At 35.5% G+C, this 19,641-nt stretch overlaps 1 protein-coding gene across 1 annotated transcript; it reads right to left on the bottom strand.

Moving 5' to 3' along the window:
* Positions 1 to 405: 405 nt before the first annotated feature.
* On the bottom strand, positions 406 to 18,676 carry hdlbpb (high density lipoprotein binding protein b). Its single transcript, XM_039661378.2, has 28 exons — positions 18,588 to 18,676; positions 17,491 to 17,570; positions 15,805 to 15,903; positions 14,697 to 14,845; positions 14,395 to 14,610; positions 12,522 to 12,728; positions 12,228 to 12,443; positions 11,526 to 11,732; positions 11,310 to 11,417; positions 10,511 to 10,615; positions 10,216 to 10,294; positions 9,693 to 9,832; positions 9,484 to 9,588; positions 9,273 to 9,386; positions 8,950 to 9,036; positions 7,986 to 8,117; positions 7,680 to 7,898; positions 7,323 to 7,544; positions 7,026 to 7,244; positions 6,572 to 6,710; positions 6,366 to 6,475; positions 6,159 to 6,263; positions 5,035 to 5,169; positions 4,782 to 4,925; positions 4,406 to 4,585; positions 3,455 to 3,571; positions 3,201 to 3,350; positions 406 to 2,458 (listed from the first exon to the last, which is right to left on the bottom strand). Exons 3-28 carry the CDS (start codon positions 15,878 to 15,880, stop codon positions 2,366 to 2,368), a joined length of 3,774 nt encoding a protein of 1,257 aa, XP_039517312.2. The 5' UTR covers positions 15,881 to 15,903; positions 17,491 to 17,570; positions 18,588 to 18,676; the 3' UTR covers positions 406 to 2,365.
* Positions 18,677 to 19,641: the final 965 nt, after the last annotated feature.

Genomic DNA, 19,641 nt, shown 5'->3' with positions numbered 1-19,641 from the left:
GAGAGAGAAGTAAATGAATAGTTGAAATAACGTCGTTATTTTTGTTGTTTTTGCGCACAAAAGTGTTCTCGTAGTTTGATAAACTTAAGATTGAGCCATTGTAGTCACTTGGACTATTTTAACAATGTCTTTAATAACTTTTCGAGGCCAGCAAGTTTCAATTCCTCAAGATGCCTGTGGACTAGTATGGAGTGATCCAGCTCTCAGATTTCATCAAAAATATCTTAATTTGTGTTCCGAAGATGAACGAAGGTCTTACGGGGTTGGAACAACATGAGGGTGAGTAAATATTGTCATACTGTCAATTTTCATTTTTGGGTGAACTAACCAAATTATGTCATATTCTTGCTCTTAGACTAACATCTTAAGACTTTTGAGTTTTTGAAATATAAAGAACAACAAAAATGCCAAAAATTCCACTTTATTTTTTTAGGAGAAGGAAAGTTCAGTCACCAACATGTTATTGCAGTGTTGCATATCAATGTAATCAAATCTAGGTAAAAATATCCTATGGCAATAACGTCTTAAGGCCGATAGTGTTTCTATCTTCGGCTGGTTGTAGATGGTTCTTCACGCAAGCATAAACATTCACACCACAAACAAGACAAGACTCAATGAGCAGAACAGTGAATGACCCTCATTAAAGTCAATCAAACGTCATACATTTTTGTATGTGAATTGTGTAGTTTCTGCGCCACTAGCGCACCAAATGGAATTGCAAACAAAATGATGACAAATAGATTTCATGAACTACTTCACACTCTGTCAACCAAACAGAAAGTCCCGCCCCCAAACTCATGCCGATGCCATTAGTTGAGCCAGCTTTGCTGTCTCATGCTGGTTGTGATGCTCAAACAAACAGAGCAATGTTTTGAAATGATTTGATAGCGCCACAGAGACACTTATGAATGGTGAGGTGAAATTATTTTAAAGTTAAAAAAAAATTACACGTATCACCTCCAAGTAAATATATGCAAACAGAGAACCAGCAAACTAAAAGTGTGTTTTTTTTGTCAAATTTTTGTTAATAGTTTTTTCCTTTTCATATTCTGTCAATCAACAGGGAACTTAATAAATGAAATCACACACATCTTTTCGTTTCCTAAACGTCTGAGTTAAAAGCAAAAGTGAAATGGAAAATACTTTATATATACACAGCAAATTGAATGACAAAATTATAAGAACTCAAAGGAGATCACACGCAGATCATGTGAAAATAAGCTGACTAGTGCACGCATACAAAAATCATTTCCTGAAGCAAAAGAAACCAAGCATAGTGCAAAATAATTCCTAAAACTCTTTTATGCTTCAAAATCATCCACACCCATCAGTTTAAATATTCAGTCACTGAACGATTTGATAAATAACAAACATATAAATACACTAATAAATACAGAAAAAATATAAAAAAAGAGCCTTCATCTCTCTTATAGTATAGAGTGAAAACTGCATTCAGATGCTCTCTCTCTCTCTCTCTCTCTCTCTCTCTCTTACACACACACACACACACACACACACACACACACACACACACACACACACACACACACACACACACACACACACACACACACACACACAAAGATTAAAAACCAGTAAAAACCATCAAGTACTTTAAAAAGGAACTCATACACAGTGAACTAGGTGCTCTCTTGCAATAAACAATCAAATAAATAAAGCAAAAAACAAATAACATCTGCCTCGTACTCCAATGCCAAGCCATTTGTTGTCAGATTCTAAACAAAGGGTGGATAATGACGCTAACTGTTATTTTAGGTTCCGTTTCAGACATGTGAGCTGTTGAAGAGTATTGAAGATCTATCCACCAATGCTAAAGGAATTATGGGCTATATGCACGCTAAGATCCGCATTTGACCGAAGGATGCTCGTTAGTTTCCGGTTGGGGAGATTAAAGCGGAGGAAAACGGGATTATGGAAGAGTCTTCAAAATTTACAGTCCTCCTGTCTTTGAAACGAAACTTTCATACGTTTAGATGTAATTTTATATATAGTTTTGTTTATTTAATATAATTTTAAAAAGAAGCATAAACACAACAAGGGGTGTCTGTTTTATCTGTTTTTGTGACTAACGTTTCTTTAGTATAACCATGGAGTATAAGATTCAATATAAATTCTCGGTATTGCATTGGACTCTACGATCGTCGGAAGTTATCGAGCATCCTTAGACCTTCACCGGAAATACCGCCATGCATAGAGCCCATTCAGGCAAAGAAGGAAGAGGACAGAAGTAAGTCCTGTAAAGTCACTAAACGCACCATGAGAAAGACAAGAGCAAATAATATGGAATGTTCTTGTTCTTAAGTGTCAGAGATGCGAGATCTGGAGTCACAACAAATCCATTCGTTTAGCATTTTTTGGGTCCCCATGCAGATGCCTGTTTCGGTGCTATTCCAGATCCAAATGTAGGGAACTCTTCAGCACTGCTCATGTCTGGTGCCTGGATGTCGCATAGAAGAAAAGAGATTGATTATGAGGGTAATTAAAGGAGGAGTTCACTTAAAAAAAGCTGATTTTGCTGATTATTTACTCACCCCCATGTCATCCAAGATGTCCATGTCATTCTTTCTTTAGTCGAAAAGAAATTAAAGTTTTTGATGAAAACATTACAGGATTTTCTCCATATAATGGACTTCATTGGGAACCAAACGGTTCAAGGTCCAAATGACAGTTTTATTGCAGCTTCAAAGGGCTATAAACGACACCAGACGATGAATAAGGGTCTTATCTAGCGAAACGATCGGTCATCTAAAAAATGATTTAAAAAAAGATTTGTTCATTTTGATGAACAAGTCGAACAGGAGAGTCACGAACGCGCATCACAGAACAGAGCAAGGCGAGCAATTGTGCTTATAAAACTTAAACTTTTTTATTTATTTTTTAAATGACCAATCGTTTCGCTAGATAAAACCCTTATTCATCGTCTGGTGTCGTTTAAAGCTGCACTGAAACTGTCATTTGGACCTTGAACCATTTGGTTCCCATTTAAGTTCATTATATGGAGAAAATCCTGTAATGTTTTCATCAAAAAAATTAAATTTTTTCGACTGAAGAAAGAATGACATGGACATCTTGGATGACATGGGGGTGAGTAAATTACCAGTAAAAGTTTTTTTTTTTTAAAGTGAACAACTCCTTTAAGCTTTCTAATACAGTGGTGAAGTTATTCTTTTAGAAATGACCTTGTTCCCTTGTGCATTCCAGGGGGCGTCCCGCACAACAAAGCCTTTAGCCAGGGCTTTGTTATCCTCGTCATTTCCTCCTGTCCCCATAGTCTTTGAAGGAGGTTTCATATAAGCTGCCATAGTCTCGGTCTCTGTGACACTCAACATCTAGGAGGAAAAATGAGTGAGTGTGAATGTAAAAGGAAGGGAAGACAAAATAGATGGAATCCATCAGACTAGAAAGAAGCATTTGCAGTGGATTGCCAACTCACATATTCTTCTTCCAGGTTAAGCAGATGGTCAATGGCATTATCAACATTCTCTGGCAGTCCTGTGACAATAACCTTGTTCGGGTCCTCAGAACCTGGCTGAGGAAACCGAATATCAACCTGGAATAAAGAAGCAAATATATATATATATATATATATATATATATATATTTATATAACATTTATTTATTATTAGATATTTATACATTTTAATACAATTATTTTATTTTTCTATAATTATATTATACTTATTAAGGTTTTATTTAATAATTTACTTATTCATTATGAAATAATAGTTAACAATAATAATAATAACAACAACAATCATAATAACAATTATTATGCTAAAATATTATTAATGTTGTTGTTGTTATTATAATAAATATTATTATTACTATTATTATTATGCTAAATATTAAGACCAAATGTTAGGTGTAATAGTTCAGTCACTAGTAAATAAACAGTTATATTAAATAAATGGATTTATAAATAATAATTAAATAAATAAACAAAGATAAATACTTTTGAACCATATAATAATTATTATTATTATTGTGATGGTTATTGTTTTTAATAATACCAGCAATAGTAGTAGTAGTAATACTAATAATATAATAGAATATCTAATAAATACAATTTATTTTTTAGAATTATCATTTATTATTATACATCATAATAATATTAAAATAATAATGTTATTGTTTAAATTTATAATGTTTAAATAATAATAATAAATACTTTTATGTTTTATTGGTGATGGTATTGATAGTTTAATAACAACAATAATAGTTTATATTAATTATTATTATTGAGGATTATATTTTTAATAGCATTGATAATTTTTGTATTATTATTATACTTTTAATATTATGATGGTAAATATTATGACTACCTACTCCAGTTTAGATGTTATATAGTTGTTTCTATTGGTGAATACTTATTTTATGTTCTTACTTTGAACTCCTCCATGAGTTTCCGGATTGCCTTGCCCCGGGCTCCGATGATGCGTGCGTGGACCCGCCGGTCCAGCCGGGTGTCCACACTCACCATGTCCTGCAGCGCTGTCACCAGCTGCTCTATAGCTGCCCTGGCCTCATTAGCATTCCTCTCATAACCCGAGATCACAATTGCATCCTAGAAGAGAGACAAAGACACATGAAGAAAGACGACTGACAGGAAAAGAGACTGAAATAGGATGACGGGTATGAAAGGTATGAGTTAAGAGAAAAAGCTGAGGAATTCTAAAAGGGAAGAACCAGTCTGCGTTAAACAATGAGGAAATGTCCTCTCGAAAATCTGCTTTTGAGACGCATTCTTGACTCACACATACCTGTTGCTCATCATTCTTGTCAGGGAACTGCACATTCACATCATAGTCTTTGCGTATTTGAGAGATGACGGCTCCTTTCCGGCCAATAATTTTGGGGTGAAATTTGGGCTCTACAGAGAGCGTCACCTTGTAGCTCCGTAAGGCCTAAATACAGAATTATTAAACAATAAATGAATATATATTCTATTCCATGAAGCGACTCTCATGTTGTATATATGGAAACTATGTTGTCATCATATGCCAAGTGTTGTACCCGATCTTCTTGCTCCGCCTTCAGCTCCTGGACTCTCTCCAGCAGCCCCTGTTTGGCCCGCTCCACACTGTCCACCTGTCCTGTGATCTTTATGATATCTGACTGTTGCTCAGGCTGAGGAACCCAAATGTTCACCTATACAACACAAGTTTAACTTCGTTAAAAAATAAAATAAAAGATAGCTTGTTTGATAGCAACTGTTCTATACGGAAAAGTGCATTTCAGACATTATTTTAAAAGTCTCCGTTTGTGCTCCATAGAAGAAAATAACGTTATACATGTTTGGATCGAAATGAGGGTGTTGTAACTAATGACAGGATTTTCATTTTAGGCTAAAAGTGCATTCTGTCATGGTTGGTTGGTTTACGTCCAGTTTATAGACTTTGTTACATTTCCACATTTCGGGAAATGAAAATTGCAATGCAGTTTGTGAGCAATTAAATAGAGATAGCATATAAATCAAATGTATATAGATCAAATAGAGAATAAAATATGATTTTAGAGATTCACCGGCTCAGATTTATGGCTGGTTGACCGGTGCATCTCTAAAATCATCATATTAGAATGATTTCTGAAAGATCATGTGATACTGAAGACGGAAGTAGTGGCTACTTAAAATGACGGGAATAAATTACATTTTAAAATGTATTAAGATTAGGGCTGTCAAACGATTAATCGTGATTAATCGCATCCAAAATAAAAGTTTGTGTTTACATAATATATGTGGGTGCACTGTGTATAATTATTTTGTATATATATATACATAAATACACACACATGCATGTATATTTAGGGAAAAAAATTATATTTATATATAAAATATATAATATCAATTTTATATAAATCTATATACTGTATATACACCAAATATTTCTTAAATATATACAAGCATGTGTGTGTATTTATACATATATAATAATTATACACAGTGCACCCACATATATTATGTAAAACTTTTATTTTGGATGCGATTAATCGTTTGACAGCCCTAATTAAGATATATATATATATATATGAAATGAATGCAGGCTTGGCAAGCATAAAATACTTCTTTTAAAAGTATAAAACCTCCAAACCGACCATTTGAACAGTAATGAACAAAGTACCATTCAATATGTCTCTACCTCATACTCCTCCATCATTTTTCTTATTCCAATTCCTTTCTGTCCTATGATGTATCGATGAAGGTCATAGGGAACTTCAACATCAATCGTCACAGGAACTAAGGCCTTGAGTGTAAAAAGAAGAGAAAGGAAAAGGCAGGATAAAGAGGATCAAAACCAAATCCACAAAAGGACAAAAGGGAGCGCCGAAATTCCAGAATTCCTTACCAGTAAAGCTGCACGAGCCAACTCACACTTTTCGGCATGACCCGTCACAGCGATGATATCGCATTTCCGAGGGATGAGGTCCGTATCTCCATTCTCCTGAGGTTCCTGAGCTACAAGCCAGAAATAAAACAAAAAATTACAGCTGTCTTCATCAATAAACAGAATGACAAAGTATCTGAGCTAATTTGAGAGTGTAAGGAAGAGACCTGCAGACTCATCTCTGTCTGGAAATTTGATCTGGACTTCATGTTCCCGTGTAATTTGTTGTATTCGGCAGCCTTTGGGTCCCATGATGGCTCTGTGGTATCGCTGAGGAATCAACACCTCCACACTCACCTGTGACTCCTGAAGACACACCAGCAGAAGATGAAGGTCAATGAGTGGAATGTGTCAGTGTTTCTTCTCTGAGACTTCCTTCAGAAAAGTGGGCTACATACAATACCGCTCAAGAGTTTGGGGTCAGTAAGATTCTTTAATGTTTTTGAAAGCAAATCTTACTCACCCCAAACTTTTAAACAGTAGTGTATAAACTAATCTTGGCAGACAAGCCAATGACAATACATGCAGAAAACAATTCCAGTATTGATCACAATACGAATCCATTCACGCTTCAACAAAAACGCAATCTAAACGCAGTCCAAAAATGGATTCGAAACTCACCAGATCTCGAACAATCTCCTGAATGCGTTTCTTAGCAGCGTCCACACACTCTCTGGGTCCTTTGAGAGTGACGCTGTCACTGTGAGTGCCCGTGCGAGGGAAGCTAACGGCTACGCCTCCATACTCCTCCGCCAACTCTCTCAACACCTGCCCTCTTCGACAGACGAAGTGACGGTGATGCCGGGGCTCCACGATCATACTGTCCTCTATCACATCATCCTGAGAGAAAGCACAGATGAACTGAAGGAAGTGCATATAAAGAAAATTTCAAAAACACAACTTTCTCTTCTGTCATACCAGATTTTTGATGAGGGTCTCCAGCTCTCTCTGGGCGAGCCACACAGCCTCCTCTTTACCCATGATGGTAATGTGCTCCTGTTCTTGCTCATCTGGTGATGGGAAGATGATCCGTGCTCCGGTTCGATCCCGTACGCGTCGGATATTAGCTCCTCCTCTGCCTATCAAGAACTTGTGGTATTCTGCCTTGGCTTGAAGCTCCACTGAGAAGTTGTTGACTTGCTGGTGGGACAAAAGACTGTCTCACATAGATTGAAATGTCTCAGATAGATTAAAAAACTGGAAATATAACAGCGTTTCCTGCAATGCTGTCTTTTTTTTTGCTTTACTGTTGTACATCTTCATCCCATTCCTCACCTTCTCCTCCGCCAGTTGCAACAGTTGTCTCTTGGCTCGCTCCACCTCCTCTGCAGGACCTCGGATTGTGACCTTGTCCAACCCTGAGCCCTCCGCAGGGAAGTGGATATGAACACCCCCACACTCTTCCATTATGGAGCGCACCAGACTGCCTTTGGATCCAATCAGAGAGTTATGCAGCTTGGCTGGAATGGAAACTTCAGCCTCCTTCAGGTTGGCCTGGGACAATTGGAAGATAAAGCGAGAAAGTGAGAGAGATGAAAAACTAAGAGTACTGGGAATTACACCTCTAACACATTCTCTAACCAGCTCATTTCGAATAGCGAGGATCCGATCTCGTGCGGCTTCACAGCTGCTCTTCTTGCCTGTGATCACAATCATCTCAGAGTTGCTGTTTTCCGTTGGAAGATCAATCTTGGTGTTGGTCTCCTCACGTATCTATATAGATTTACACAGCAACATAATCTCTCTCATTAAATAACAAGTTCACTCAAAAAATAAAATAAAAATGTAATTACTTATTCACACTCTGAATGTTGTATTTCCTTTCAACTTTCACAGTGTTTAAAAAAAACAAAAACAATTATCAGTAAGAACCAGTGTTCTTGATAAGTAAATCTAAAACTATTAAAATAGTTTTTAGTAATTGAAATAAAGATGAAATAAATACAAATACTGAAAAGACTACAGATTTTAGACTTTAAAAAACATAGAAATGTTTAAAATTAGAAACCGAAATAAATAAGTTTAAAGTAATCAAATTAAAATCGAAAAAATACAATAAAGCTATTTATTTATATTATAAAAACTAATAAAATAAATATAAAACACATTAAAATTAATAAAATAAGAAAAAACTAAAACATACTGCAATATAAATATGAATATATTATAATAAAAAATACAAAACATAAAACATTATATATACAGTTCACAGCAATTTTATTTTAATATTTTGTCATCATAATAATATATATAAAATAATATATATATATATATATATAAATTATTATGATGAAAAAATATTAAAATAAAATTGCTGTGAACTGTCATTGTATGGAAAGTCTATATGAAAGATTCTTCATAATGTTCAATTCAAAATATTTGTCCCACAGAAGAAAGAAAGTCATTTTTGGAACAACATGATGAGTATGATTAAATGACAGAATATTCAGTTTTGGGTGAACTATCCCTTTAAATGATTATTAATTCTGTTACAGTATTTAAAAAGTGATCTTTACAAATCTAAATAAAATGGCTGATTCTTCACCTTTTTAATGTTGGCACCTCCTTTGCCAATGATGTTTTTGTGAAACTGCTTGTGGATGGGTACAGAAATTGAGAAGCTGCTCTCAACCTAATGAAATGATAAACATTTAATTAGTTTTTGAAAAAAAAATTGTAAAAAACAGTCAATATACCATCAACACAGACTAAATTAGCATTGCAGGAAAAACAAACAAACTAATTCATCATCACTAGGTAGATAAATAATAATTCCACAGCTTCCTGAACACGTTATAGCTGCTGTATTATGCTTTTTTTTATGTTTTTTTAGAGCAGGAAGCAAGCAAGAGGAAATAACACTTGTACCAGCTCAGCGATGAGTTTCTGCAGAAACTTTGCACATTTCTCCACCTCGTTTTTAGGCCCTCGGAGCTGCACTATGTCACTTTTTTGTTGCTGGTCTGGAAATATGATAATGACCTGCAGAAATTAAACCAAAGGCATCTGTATGAAATCATATATCAAACTTGTAGCAGAATATGACTGTATGCGTTTTACAAAATTAATCTATGAGGACCTCAGGGAACTTGTCCCGCACTTCTCTGATCTTCTCTCCTTTCTGCCCAATGATGGTACGGTGAAACTTCTGCTCTATGATCAGGTCTTTTGTGCGTTCATTTTCCTACAGTGTCAAAAATGCTAGAAAATTACAAACCTTTAACCATGCAGATGGGTTCATAATGTCATATATAGAATGCCTTTGTTCTACCATACAGTACGTCTCACCATACGCTGGGCCATGTCCATCAGTTCTTTGCGAGCGAGCTGTACGCCCTGAGGATCGCCCTCGATACGAACCAACCCACAGCGCTCAGAGTCCTGAGGAATTCTCACTGATACCTTATATTGCTCCTTTATCCGATTTACTAGGGAAAAGCAGCAAAAAAATATTTAAAAAAATGCATCTTCTCTGTTGATTGATCAAAACGACTGTAACAAATATGTTATGGATAGGTCAAGGGCAACAATCAGATCAAGTATGTAACACTTCACTCAATCATTTGTCCCAGGTTCTGTGGTCATGACAACACATGGAAATTTATATTTAAATCATGACAACTCTGGGAAGAGTTTTTGCTTGTTAATGTATTTGGTCTTGGTAGACTAGATCTACAAATTGAAATTGAAAACTACAATTTGACGATTCAAATATAACTTTTTCTAGCTATGCCCTGAGCTCTATTTTCTTTTTAATATTAAACATGGCAGCAGTTTCAGATAAAACATCTCAAAAAGGGTCTAAACTTACTGTTGGCTCCATTTTTGCCAATGAGATGTCTATGGAAGCGTTGGTCAATGTTAATCTCTGCATAGTCCATTCTCGCCATCTAAACAAAGGAAAATAAAATACTTGAGGACTTCACCTAAACAGTATGTTTATATTCCACAAATCAAGTCTAAAGCAGAAGAAAAAAAACATAATAGCATATGTGAAATGATTTGGCAAGCAAAATTTCCCATTTAATCCAAAATCACATTTTGATCTGTATTTTAACAGAAATAAAGATTAATAATAATAATAAGATATTCAAATGTTCTCTGACCAGGTCGTTGACGATCTCCTGTATCTGAGCCTGGGCTTGCTCTACCTCCTCCGTCGGTCCCTCCAGACTGATACGTTCCTCTCCATCAGTAAACTCTATATGAACCTAGTGATGACAAACCATTATTTAGGGCCTTTTGCTTATGATTATTTTTAATATTAATGCTTTTTATGTGATAGAATGTATTATTATTCATTATTCAAGGATTTAGACATTAAGAAATACAGTGCTGTAGGAATGAGTCCTAAAACATAGCATTTTTGCACTTCATTGTGTGTTGTTGTTGTTTTTTTTGCTTAATTACCTGAAATAAGGTCTGTAGTTAACACAAGTTCAAGATATTTTCACAGTTTATTCTATGAAAGAATATACATAATCAGTAATACCCACTTTTATGTGTCTTGAAAAAGGCAGTTGCTAACATGTGTAGTTGTAAACCTAGTCATTTTGTGTTTATACTCATGCTGTGGCCAATGTAAGTATTAAATGCTGTAGTAAATAAAGATTGACAGAGTTGTGAGAAGCTTAGTTGGGCTGACGCTGATGTTGTGTGACTGTGGTGTAACAGCTTTTTATATCTGTTCATTGTATTTAGGCATCAATGTTGTTCTTTTTTGTGAATATTATCTTGATCAACAAATTTTTTTTTTTTTTTTTGTGGTAACCAATGTGATGCTAGCTTTCGGGTTGGCTTATAAAAACATGTCATCCCCGCAGCATTCTATTCTCAGTTCTCACTTGCCATACCCTATTCTAGTGTCTTATAACACTGAGTTCTTCTCATTTCGCTTTTTAATACCTTAGGCAGCTGCTGTGTAATGCGACCGATGTTCTGTCCTTTCTTGCCAATGATGAATCGATGGAGCCAGGCCGGAGCAATCACCTCCACCACAATCACACTTTTAGCCTGCAGAATGAACAAAGTGCCATGTGAAAAGCTGCCTTTGCATTCTATTAAAAATATGGCCATATAATAATTGTGGATTTACACAAATCTATATCTAATACATCTGACCTTGGCGTACACCTGCGTAAGAGCCGGACCCAGCTTATCCGGTTCCCCTCTGAGGATGATGGTCTCTGATGCGGAGTCCAGAGGAGGCATCTCCACAGACACCCCCGTGTTCTCCAGGATCTCCTGCAGGGTGTTGCCTTTAGGGCCTACTATGTACTTATGTTGTGACTTCTTCACCTCCACTGAGATTGTGGTCGTTTTTCGTTTCTGCTTGTAAATATTAAGTAGGAGGTCAGGAAACGTCACCGGAAACATATTTGCATGCGTGTACAGAAAATAATGTAATTAAAATACAATATACAATACTTTCAAACGTTTTTGAAATAAGCCTCTTATGCTTAAACGTTTAGTAAAAGCAGTAAATCTTAATATTATTACAATTTATATATACACACACACACACATACAATATTATATGCAACTTTTCTATTTGAATACATTTAAAGTGTATTTTATTCCTGTGATGGCAAAACTGAATTATTCCAGTCTTCAGTGTCACATTAACCTTCAGAAATCATTCTATTCATATTTATATTAATGTTGAATATAGTTGTGCTGCTTAGTATGTTTATGAAAAGAGAACAACATTTCTTTATCAGGATTCTTAGAAAGGACAGCATTGAACAAGGACAGAGAAATTCAAAAGGACAGAATTTATAACTACTGACCCCAAACTTTTGAACGGTAGCGTAATTAAATCACCTTCTCTTCATAGGTGGCCCGAATGCGTGCAATCGCCATGGCAACCGCTTCCTTCTCGCCGGTAATTACAATCTCATCTTTGGGAACGCTGGGTGGTGGGATGCTAATACGAGCTCCGGTCTCTTGGCTCAGCTCATGAACAAGTCGATTATATGCACCGGCGATGAATGGATGAAAAGATTTCTCAAAAGACAAACGTTCCACGGCACGCTTATCCTGAAGCAGACAGTGAGGACATGATAAGGCTGATGGAATGAAATATAAAACCTCATCTCATATACCTTTAATGGTTACCTGCTCTGCAGAGATGAGCTGGATTTCATGCCGAGCTTTTTCTATGCCTTCCTTGGTGCCGGTGATGCGGATGTTGGCGTTGGGATCGTCAGAGCGAGGGATGGCGATCTTGGTGGCTGTTTTCAGCTCCAGTTCCTGCAGCTTCTCCCCATTTTTCCCAATCACAAATCGATGATGATCTTTTGGAATAAGCACAGTCGCTGAGGCCTGAGAAGTTTAACGTTAAAGGGTTAGTTCACCTAAAAATGAAAACCAATCGTCAAACTAAATTGAATAGACCTTGTAGCCCCGCCCCCTTTCAGTACTGCATTTGTTGTTGTGTCTTGCGCTTTGTATTCCTACACCATGACGGTAAGATCTTACAGATTGATGAATGATTTCTAGGATGTTTTAGCATTTTATAGCAGTTACTATTCAATTCTGTATTTATATTATTATTTTTCTGGAATGATTTAGCTGTTTAATTGTATAAATTTAAAGAATCCATGTAGTCAATAATTGTTTCCCTTAAAACTCATCTTTTATCACCAAAGCAACATATTTAGACATTTTTTTTGCCTGTGAAAAAAAACACTTCATGCCTTAAAATAGCTTGAATGCAACTCTACACCCTTGCTTCATTTAGTACGCTGAGTCATGAATATGCAAATTAGCCCCACCTCCACTCACACCCCCTCACAGATTCACTCCGCCAACTTACTGAGATAAACGCTCTTTACAACGTCAGACACATAACAGTAATTAATATGATTGGCCTTTTGCTTGACTATGTTATCAAACAGCTAATAATGTGTTGCTAATTTTACACAAACCATGTTCCTGTTCGTCATCTCAGAGTCAAACAGCTGCCTTTTAACATTCATCAGAAATGCTTTGAACAACTCAGAACATCAGTAGACAAAGTCATTTAGTTGATCTTAACCTTCAAATGATCTTCGTTTCCTGTTTACACTTCTGGGCTTCAGGGTCTATACGACCCCAACAATTGATTGAGTAATTGTACAAAAAAATATACATTTTTAATCATACAAATAATATATCTTCTTTTTTTGTTTACTTCTCATCTATTCTCATGCTGTGTTTTTGGAGATATAAAGTACTTTTGTATCCATATACCACACAATTCCTCAACTACACCATTAGCTTTAGCATTAGCATATGAAATATTATTTTTTTATGATGTATTGCATTTATGCTCTAGTACTGTTCATTCATGTTTATTTGATGCTATAAATGAACTAGAAGGAAGAGATGGTCGATTCACGAGCAGCTTTAACTAGTGCTCTACAGCGATCTGTCACAACACATTAAAGAGCCACAAAACTGTATTGTTCAAATTTCTTTTAAAAAATGACAAAATTTGAAAGGTGAGACTTCGTTTAATATGTTAAATATCAAAAGTAACCGAAAAGTAACCTGGTCTGTCCTGTCTGGCAGCGTGTTGTCAGTCTCCTCTCTGCTCTGCGATGTATTATTCACTGTGTGAGAACATGGTGTGCGTGTGAGAGAGTCGGACATAGCGACAGTAACTAAGGTGGGCGGGTCTTTGTGAAGGGTCAATTGGTTAGGTGGCGGCATAACAAAAAACTAGGATCCTAGAACTGCAGTCCTGAAACTGCTTCCGGTTTTGCAGGAATATAGTATTGGGTCTACTGGTATCCGCTTCAAACATTACAATGCTCATGATACCTTTCGCAACACTCTTCAATAAGTTAATCCAATTTACCAGCTAATTACTCTTTGACAGCGATGCCATTGAAATATCCAGAGCTACCACAAAAACAGAAGATGAAAAACAAAATTCTGAAGATGGCTGTGTGCTCTCTTCTCTGGCACATACGGTCTATTAAGAAAAGCAAGAATCAAAAAACACCTGAGTCTGCAGTCGGGCCACAATCTCCTTTCTCGCTTTCATGACCGAGTCCAATTTTCCAGTCACCATGATGGAGAGGCCTTGGTCCTTGGCAAGCGAGAGTTCGATATGTGCTCCTGTCTTCTGCATGATATCCAGGCACACTTTCGCCTCCTCACCCTCACCAAACTGACTGTTGTCTTTATACCGCCTCTCCTCCAGAGGGACATGGAACACCTGAAAGTGTGAAAGGGGAAAAAGACATTTTTTCAGATGTCTAGCAGCTTATTCACAAACAATCTGTATATAGTAATAATAGTCACCTGAGTGATGACAGAGGCTTTGATGGGTCGGATTTTGCTCCAGGCACCGGCCGGCTCACCCGTCTTCTCTCCTGGACTGCCCTTGTCTGGCAAAGGTGGAAAGGCCTCCAGATAGGTGGGTATATAGGCTTCATCCTCTGGCACTCTACCTAATAACAGGCAATAAGAAAAGAAGGAAACACTTTATTTTAGAGAGTATTTGTTACATTACATGTACATGGACTGTAGTAATAACAGTAAATGATACATAATTATGTGCAACTAACCGTAGAGCAAGTTTGGAAACATTACAATTTATTTATGATTTTGTAAGAAGTCTTATGCTCATCAAGGGTACATTTGTATGATCAAAAATACAGTAAAAATAAATACATTTAGTAAAAAGGTAATACTGTGAATTATTATTACAATGTAAAATAATTGTTTTCTATGTTGATCAATTTAAAAAATGTATTAAATATATTAATGTGATGACAAAAATGTTTAGCATCATTATGCGAGTCTTCAGTGTCACATGATCCTTCAGAAATCATTCTAAATATGCTGATTTGCTGCTCAAGAAACATTTAATATTATTATTATCAATTTTGAAAACAGTTTTTGCTGCTTAATATTTTTGTGGAAACAATGATACCATTCAAACATTTGTGGTAAAAAACAAATAGAGAAATGAATACATTTATGCAGCAAGGGTGCATTAAATTGTTCAAAAGTGACTGTGAATACATTTAAAATGTTGCAAATGGCTTTTGTTTAATATTTTTTTTATAAACTTTAATACATACATTTAATTAATTGAAAATAAATGCTGTCGATTGATATAAATATGTATACACATATACTAAATGCTTAGACTAAGTGCTTTCTATTCATCAAAAAATCCTGAAAAAAGTATCACCATTTCCACAAAGAATTAACCAGCACATCTGTTTTTAACATAATAATAAGAAGAAAAAGAAGAAGAAGAAATTTATTTTTCATTATTGATTATAAACAGTTTTATTGATTAGTTGTTGCAGGCCTCTTTATATTTCCTGCCATTACACGAGATTAATTGTGGTACAAAAAAAAAAATGTTTCACCCCTAATTTCGCTACAGTCGTCATACCCGTGTTGTCAAAGTCCTTCAAGCCACTGCGGTGCTCCGCAAAACTCTCCTGAGTCAACACTGCCACAGAGCTCATGTTTCAAGACCTGATCCGCTATCCTGTAGAGACCAGAAGGAAGAGGAGGGACATGTAGGAAGATATATAGAAAAACAAAAAATATAACAGCAGAGAATATCTAGTCCAAAAACACAGCCTTAAAGGATTAGTTCACCCAAAAATGAAAATTATGTCATTAATTCCTCACCCTCGTGTCGTTCCAAGCCCGTAAGGATTTCGACAAGGAGGAAGACTTGCATTTTTTTGCCCAGCCATATTTATTTGAACCCAGCAGCGTCATACATCATCAGTGTCACTACGGACTCGTGTGGACTTGCGGATTGATAACAGAACCGGAAGACAATACAATGCTGAATAAAGTATTTTTTTATTTTTTTGGGACCAAAATGCCCAATGTCCATGTCCAAAATGTTTTCAATGCTTCAAAACATTCGACCTAACCCACTGATGTCACATGGACTACTTTGATGATGTCTATAGATATCTAGGACAGTGTACCGTACATACATTTTCAATGGAGGGACAGAAAGCTCTCGGACTAAATGTAAAATATCTTAAACTGTTCCGAAGATAAACAGAGGTCTTACGGGGCGGGCTTGGGATGACATGAGGGTGAGTCATTAATGACATCACTTTCATTTTTGGGTGAACTAACCTTTTAATCAAAATGAACTAAAAGAGCATAGCAGTAACAAACTACTTTTTTTAGACTGATCAAGTGCATGCAGACTCAGAGCTCAGTATTCTCTGTGGTTTCAGCAGCCCAGCAGGGCCTCGACACACACTGGCATCTCCCTGAGCCCAACAGCGTCTCTCTCCACCTGAGCTCTCCAATTAAACACACTGCAGCTGTGAAATCTGATGAAAAGCCTTAGGGCTGTCAAATCAATTCATTGCATCTAATATAAAAGTTTGTGTTAGTATATTATATGTGTGTGTATTATATTATCATATTAATATGTATATATGTACACACACACACACACACACACACACACACACACACACACACACACACACACACACACATATACATATATATATATACAAGTCACATATTACAAATTGAATGTCAGATGTGATTAATTAATATGTTAAAAATATATATTGTCTAATATATTATTTGAAAAATATTTGGTTATTTATTTACTAATTTATTTACTTATTATACAAAAAATATCATCTATTTATTTAAAAATTGGGTTGACTGATTTTGATAACATTTTTGTTTTTTATATTAATCAAATTTAAATATATTTTTTATTTTATATTATTTTAAGCTTTTATTTTTTTTTATATAAACCTCTAAACCTTCCATGGAGCTCTATGAAACCTTTAGCGGCCTCCTGGGGGTCGCCAGAGCCCACTTTGAAAGGCCCTGATCTAAAACAAGTTGAATTGCAAAGGAAAAAGATGCGACAATTAAAATAATATGATATTTTGCACTGAAAGTCACATTTTCAGTAAAAGGTTCTCGGGAAATATCTAAATTGCATACATGCATAAAAAAACAAGTTGTATTGAATTCTTTAAATGTGTGCAACATTCTTGGCAGCTTTTTTTTTTTTTTTTGCTTTCAAAAATGCCTTCATATCACCATAATGCAAAGACAGAAAATTTCCACCCACCTGCAAAGGGTCGAAAACCAGAAAGTCCGTCCAGGTGGATGCTACGTAGAACTCTTCAGTGTCAGTGTGTTCGTTCAGCACTGTGTGGGTGAGGTTAACAAAGAGAGTGTAACCCGCCTTGTGTTTACATACACAGCATAAAAAAACAGCATCTTGTTGCAAGGCCCTCTGAGGTTGACCAGGGAGAGGGGCCACAGTCACAGTGGTCTGTCCTGTGGGAGGCAATAGCTAGATGTGGTGCTAAGGATAGTCTTTACTTCACTCTCAGGTGACTAGGTGTCTAATTGGTGTGTGGGTGTTTGTGCTTACTGTAGTGACGGCAAAAATACAGACACACACACATTGTATTTACACATGGGATTGGCACATTTTATACATGCCCATTTAACACCCAGTGAGAGGCAAATTACCCATGTAGTAGAATAATACAAATCATATAATAGTGATTTGGGTTATTATAGGCTGACATTTGACATTCGTCATTGTCTAACATTGTGAAGATCTATTCGCAAAGTGTACGAGTGGGTAGAGGGGGGAAAGCCCTTACACGAAGTTGTCCATTTAGACCTATGCAAGCCACAAATGTTTATACATAACCTGCATAATTAATTAATATCACATCAACATGCAAATCTAATTCTAATTCCTTTTTTGGCCATTAACATACGATCTAAAATGCTTATAGCAGGCTCATTGCATGATCCATATCTGCAAGCTCGGTGCAGAAGCAGATCTGTGTAAACAAATACTAACGTTACAGGAGCAGGCTAACACAAGCTGACATGTAACAGCGCAATTGCCAGTAAAACAGCTATTAGAACCTCGAATATCAAAGTGTGGTAGATGTGTTCTTTCTGTAACGTGTTGGTAGTCAATTGTAAATATTCTAGCTTGCAGAATATAGCTAGTTATATTCTGAATATCTGAGTTTAGCTGGTCAGCTAAATCATGCTACATGTAACAGCTCGTTAACAAAGATACTGTCTATTTCTCTTTTAAATACGATCATCTGATTGCAGAAAACGCGGATATGTTCGTTCCGTCAACAAAACGGTGCGATAAGAAGCACGTCTACGGAAACAAAAACAAGTGATCACCTTATCAGACGGAAAAGCCTAGCCGCTGATCTTCTGACAGTAAACACTGGTGCTGAGAGTCGACTCTTTAATTGAATCGAATCCTTGATTCATGAATTATCATTTTTAAGATGTAAAAAAATGTGTATGATTTTTTTTTATTTGATTTTTTTGTTAATTGTTTATATGTGGTGATAAATGTTAAATCATAAAAGCAGATAATTATTTTATTAAAACAATTATTAATTGTAAAATACTGGTGTACAATTTTATATTTATTTTGTTGCTTTCACGAACCTTAATTTCAGGTTAATAAATGTAGAGTAAAAAAGTCCTTCCTGTGGTGTATATTATACTAAAACAATATGTCCTTATTTTGTACATAATTGACGTGATTATCCGTGCCATTATACATTTTCCCTCTTCATTCATCTAGTTCAAAAGAACAAAACAGTCAAATTTGTTATTAGACTGTGGAACAAAACAATGATACATTTTTGGACATAAAATATTTTTGATAAAGTGGGAGGCTTGGATTTCCTTTTAAAGTGTGACTTCGAGATATCCAAATTGCCAGTAAAACTGTCCGATTATCATAAACAAGTTCTTTATTACTGGAAGATGGTATTTACTCATAATTTTACACCACATGGTTCCACTTTGTGGAATAACAGAGTGATAACAATTAGTAGGAAAACACTTTTTTTCAGAAATTGGTTTGAAAAGGGAATCATCTTCATCACTGCATATATTAGATGAACAAGGAAATTTTCTTAGTTTTACGGATTTTAAAACAAAATTTGATATACAAAGTTTAGTAAGGGATTATAACAAGGTATGTAAAGCAATACCAATAGCCTTATTAAATATGATACGAAATTATTTACATTATTCCAAAGGTCAAGTAAATTTGCCTAAATTGCAATTAAACCAAATTCCCATAAACAGCAAAAAATGTAACAATAATTGTATTAGCAAAATACTAAAATGTAGACTATTTCATGATTTTGACCAAAATATAAAAATAAGGCACTATGATGACAAAATAACAAATAAATACATCAAGTTCATGAAA

Source organism: Pimephales promelas, chromosome 17 (genome assembly GCF_988280905.1).
Source record: "Pimephales promelas chromosome 17, fPimPro1.hap1.1, whole genome shotgun sequence".
NCBI classification, from domain to species: domain Eukaryota; kingdom Metazoa; phylum Chordata; class Actinopteri; order Cypriniformes; family Leuciscidae; genus Pimephales; species Pimephales promelas.
The sequence above is the reverse complement of the archived record's forward strand: the minus strand, read 5'-3'. Positions and strand labels throughout refer to the sequence as shown.

Excerpts from the sequence above, each read along its gene's own strand:
- hdlbpb (XM_039661378.2), bottom strand. The coding sequence starts at position 15,880 with ATGAGCTCTGTGGCAGTGTTGACTCAGGAGAGTTTTGCGGAGCACCGC. Across the intron at positions 9,387-9,483 it reads TGCGGGACAAGTTCCCTGAG|GTCATTATCATATTTCCAGA; the intron begins GTCCTCATAGAT and ends TAATTTCTGCAG. Across the intron at positions 3,572-4,405 it reads AACTCATGGAGGAGTTCAAA|GTTGATATTCGGTTTCCTCA; the intron begins GTAAGAACATAA and ends TCTTTATTCCAG.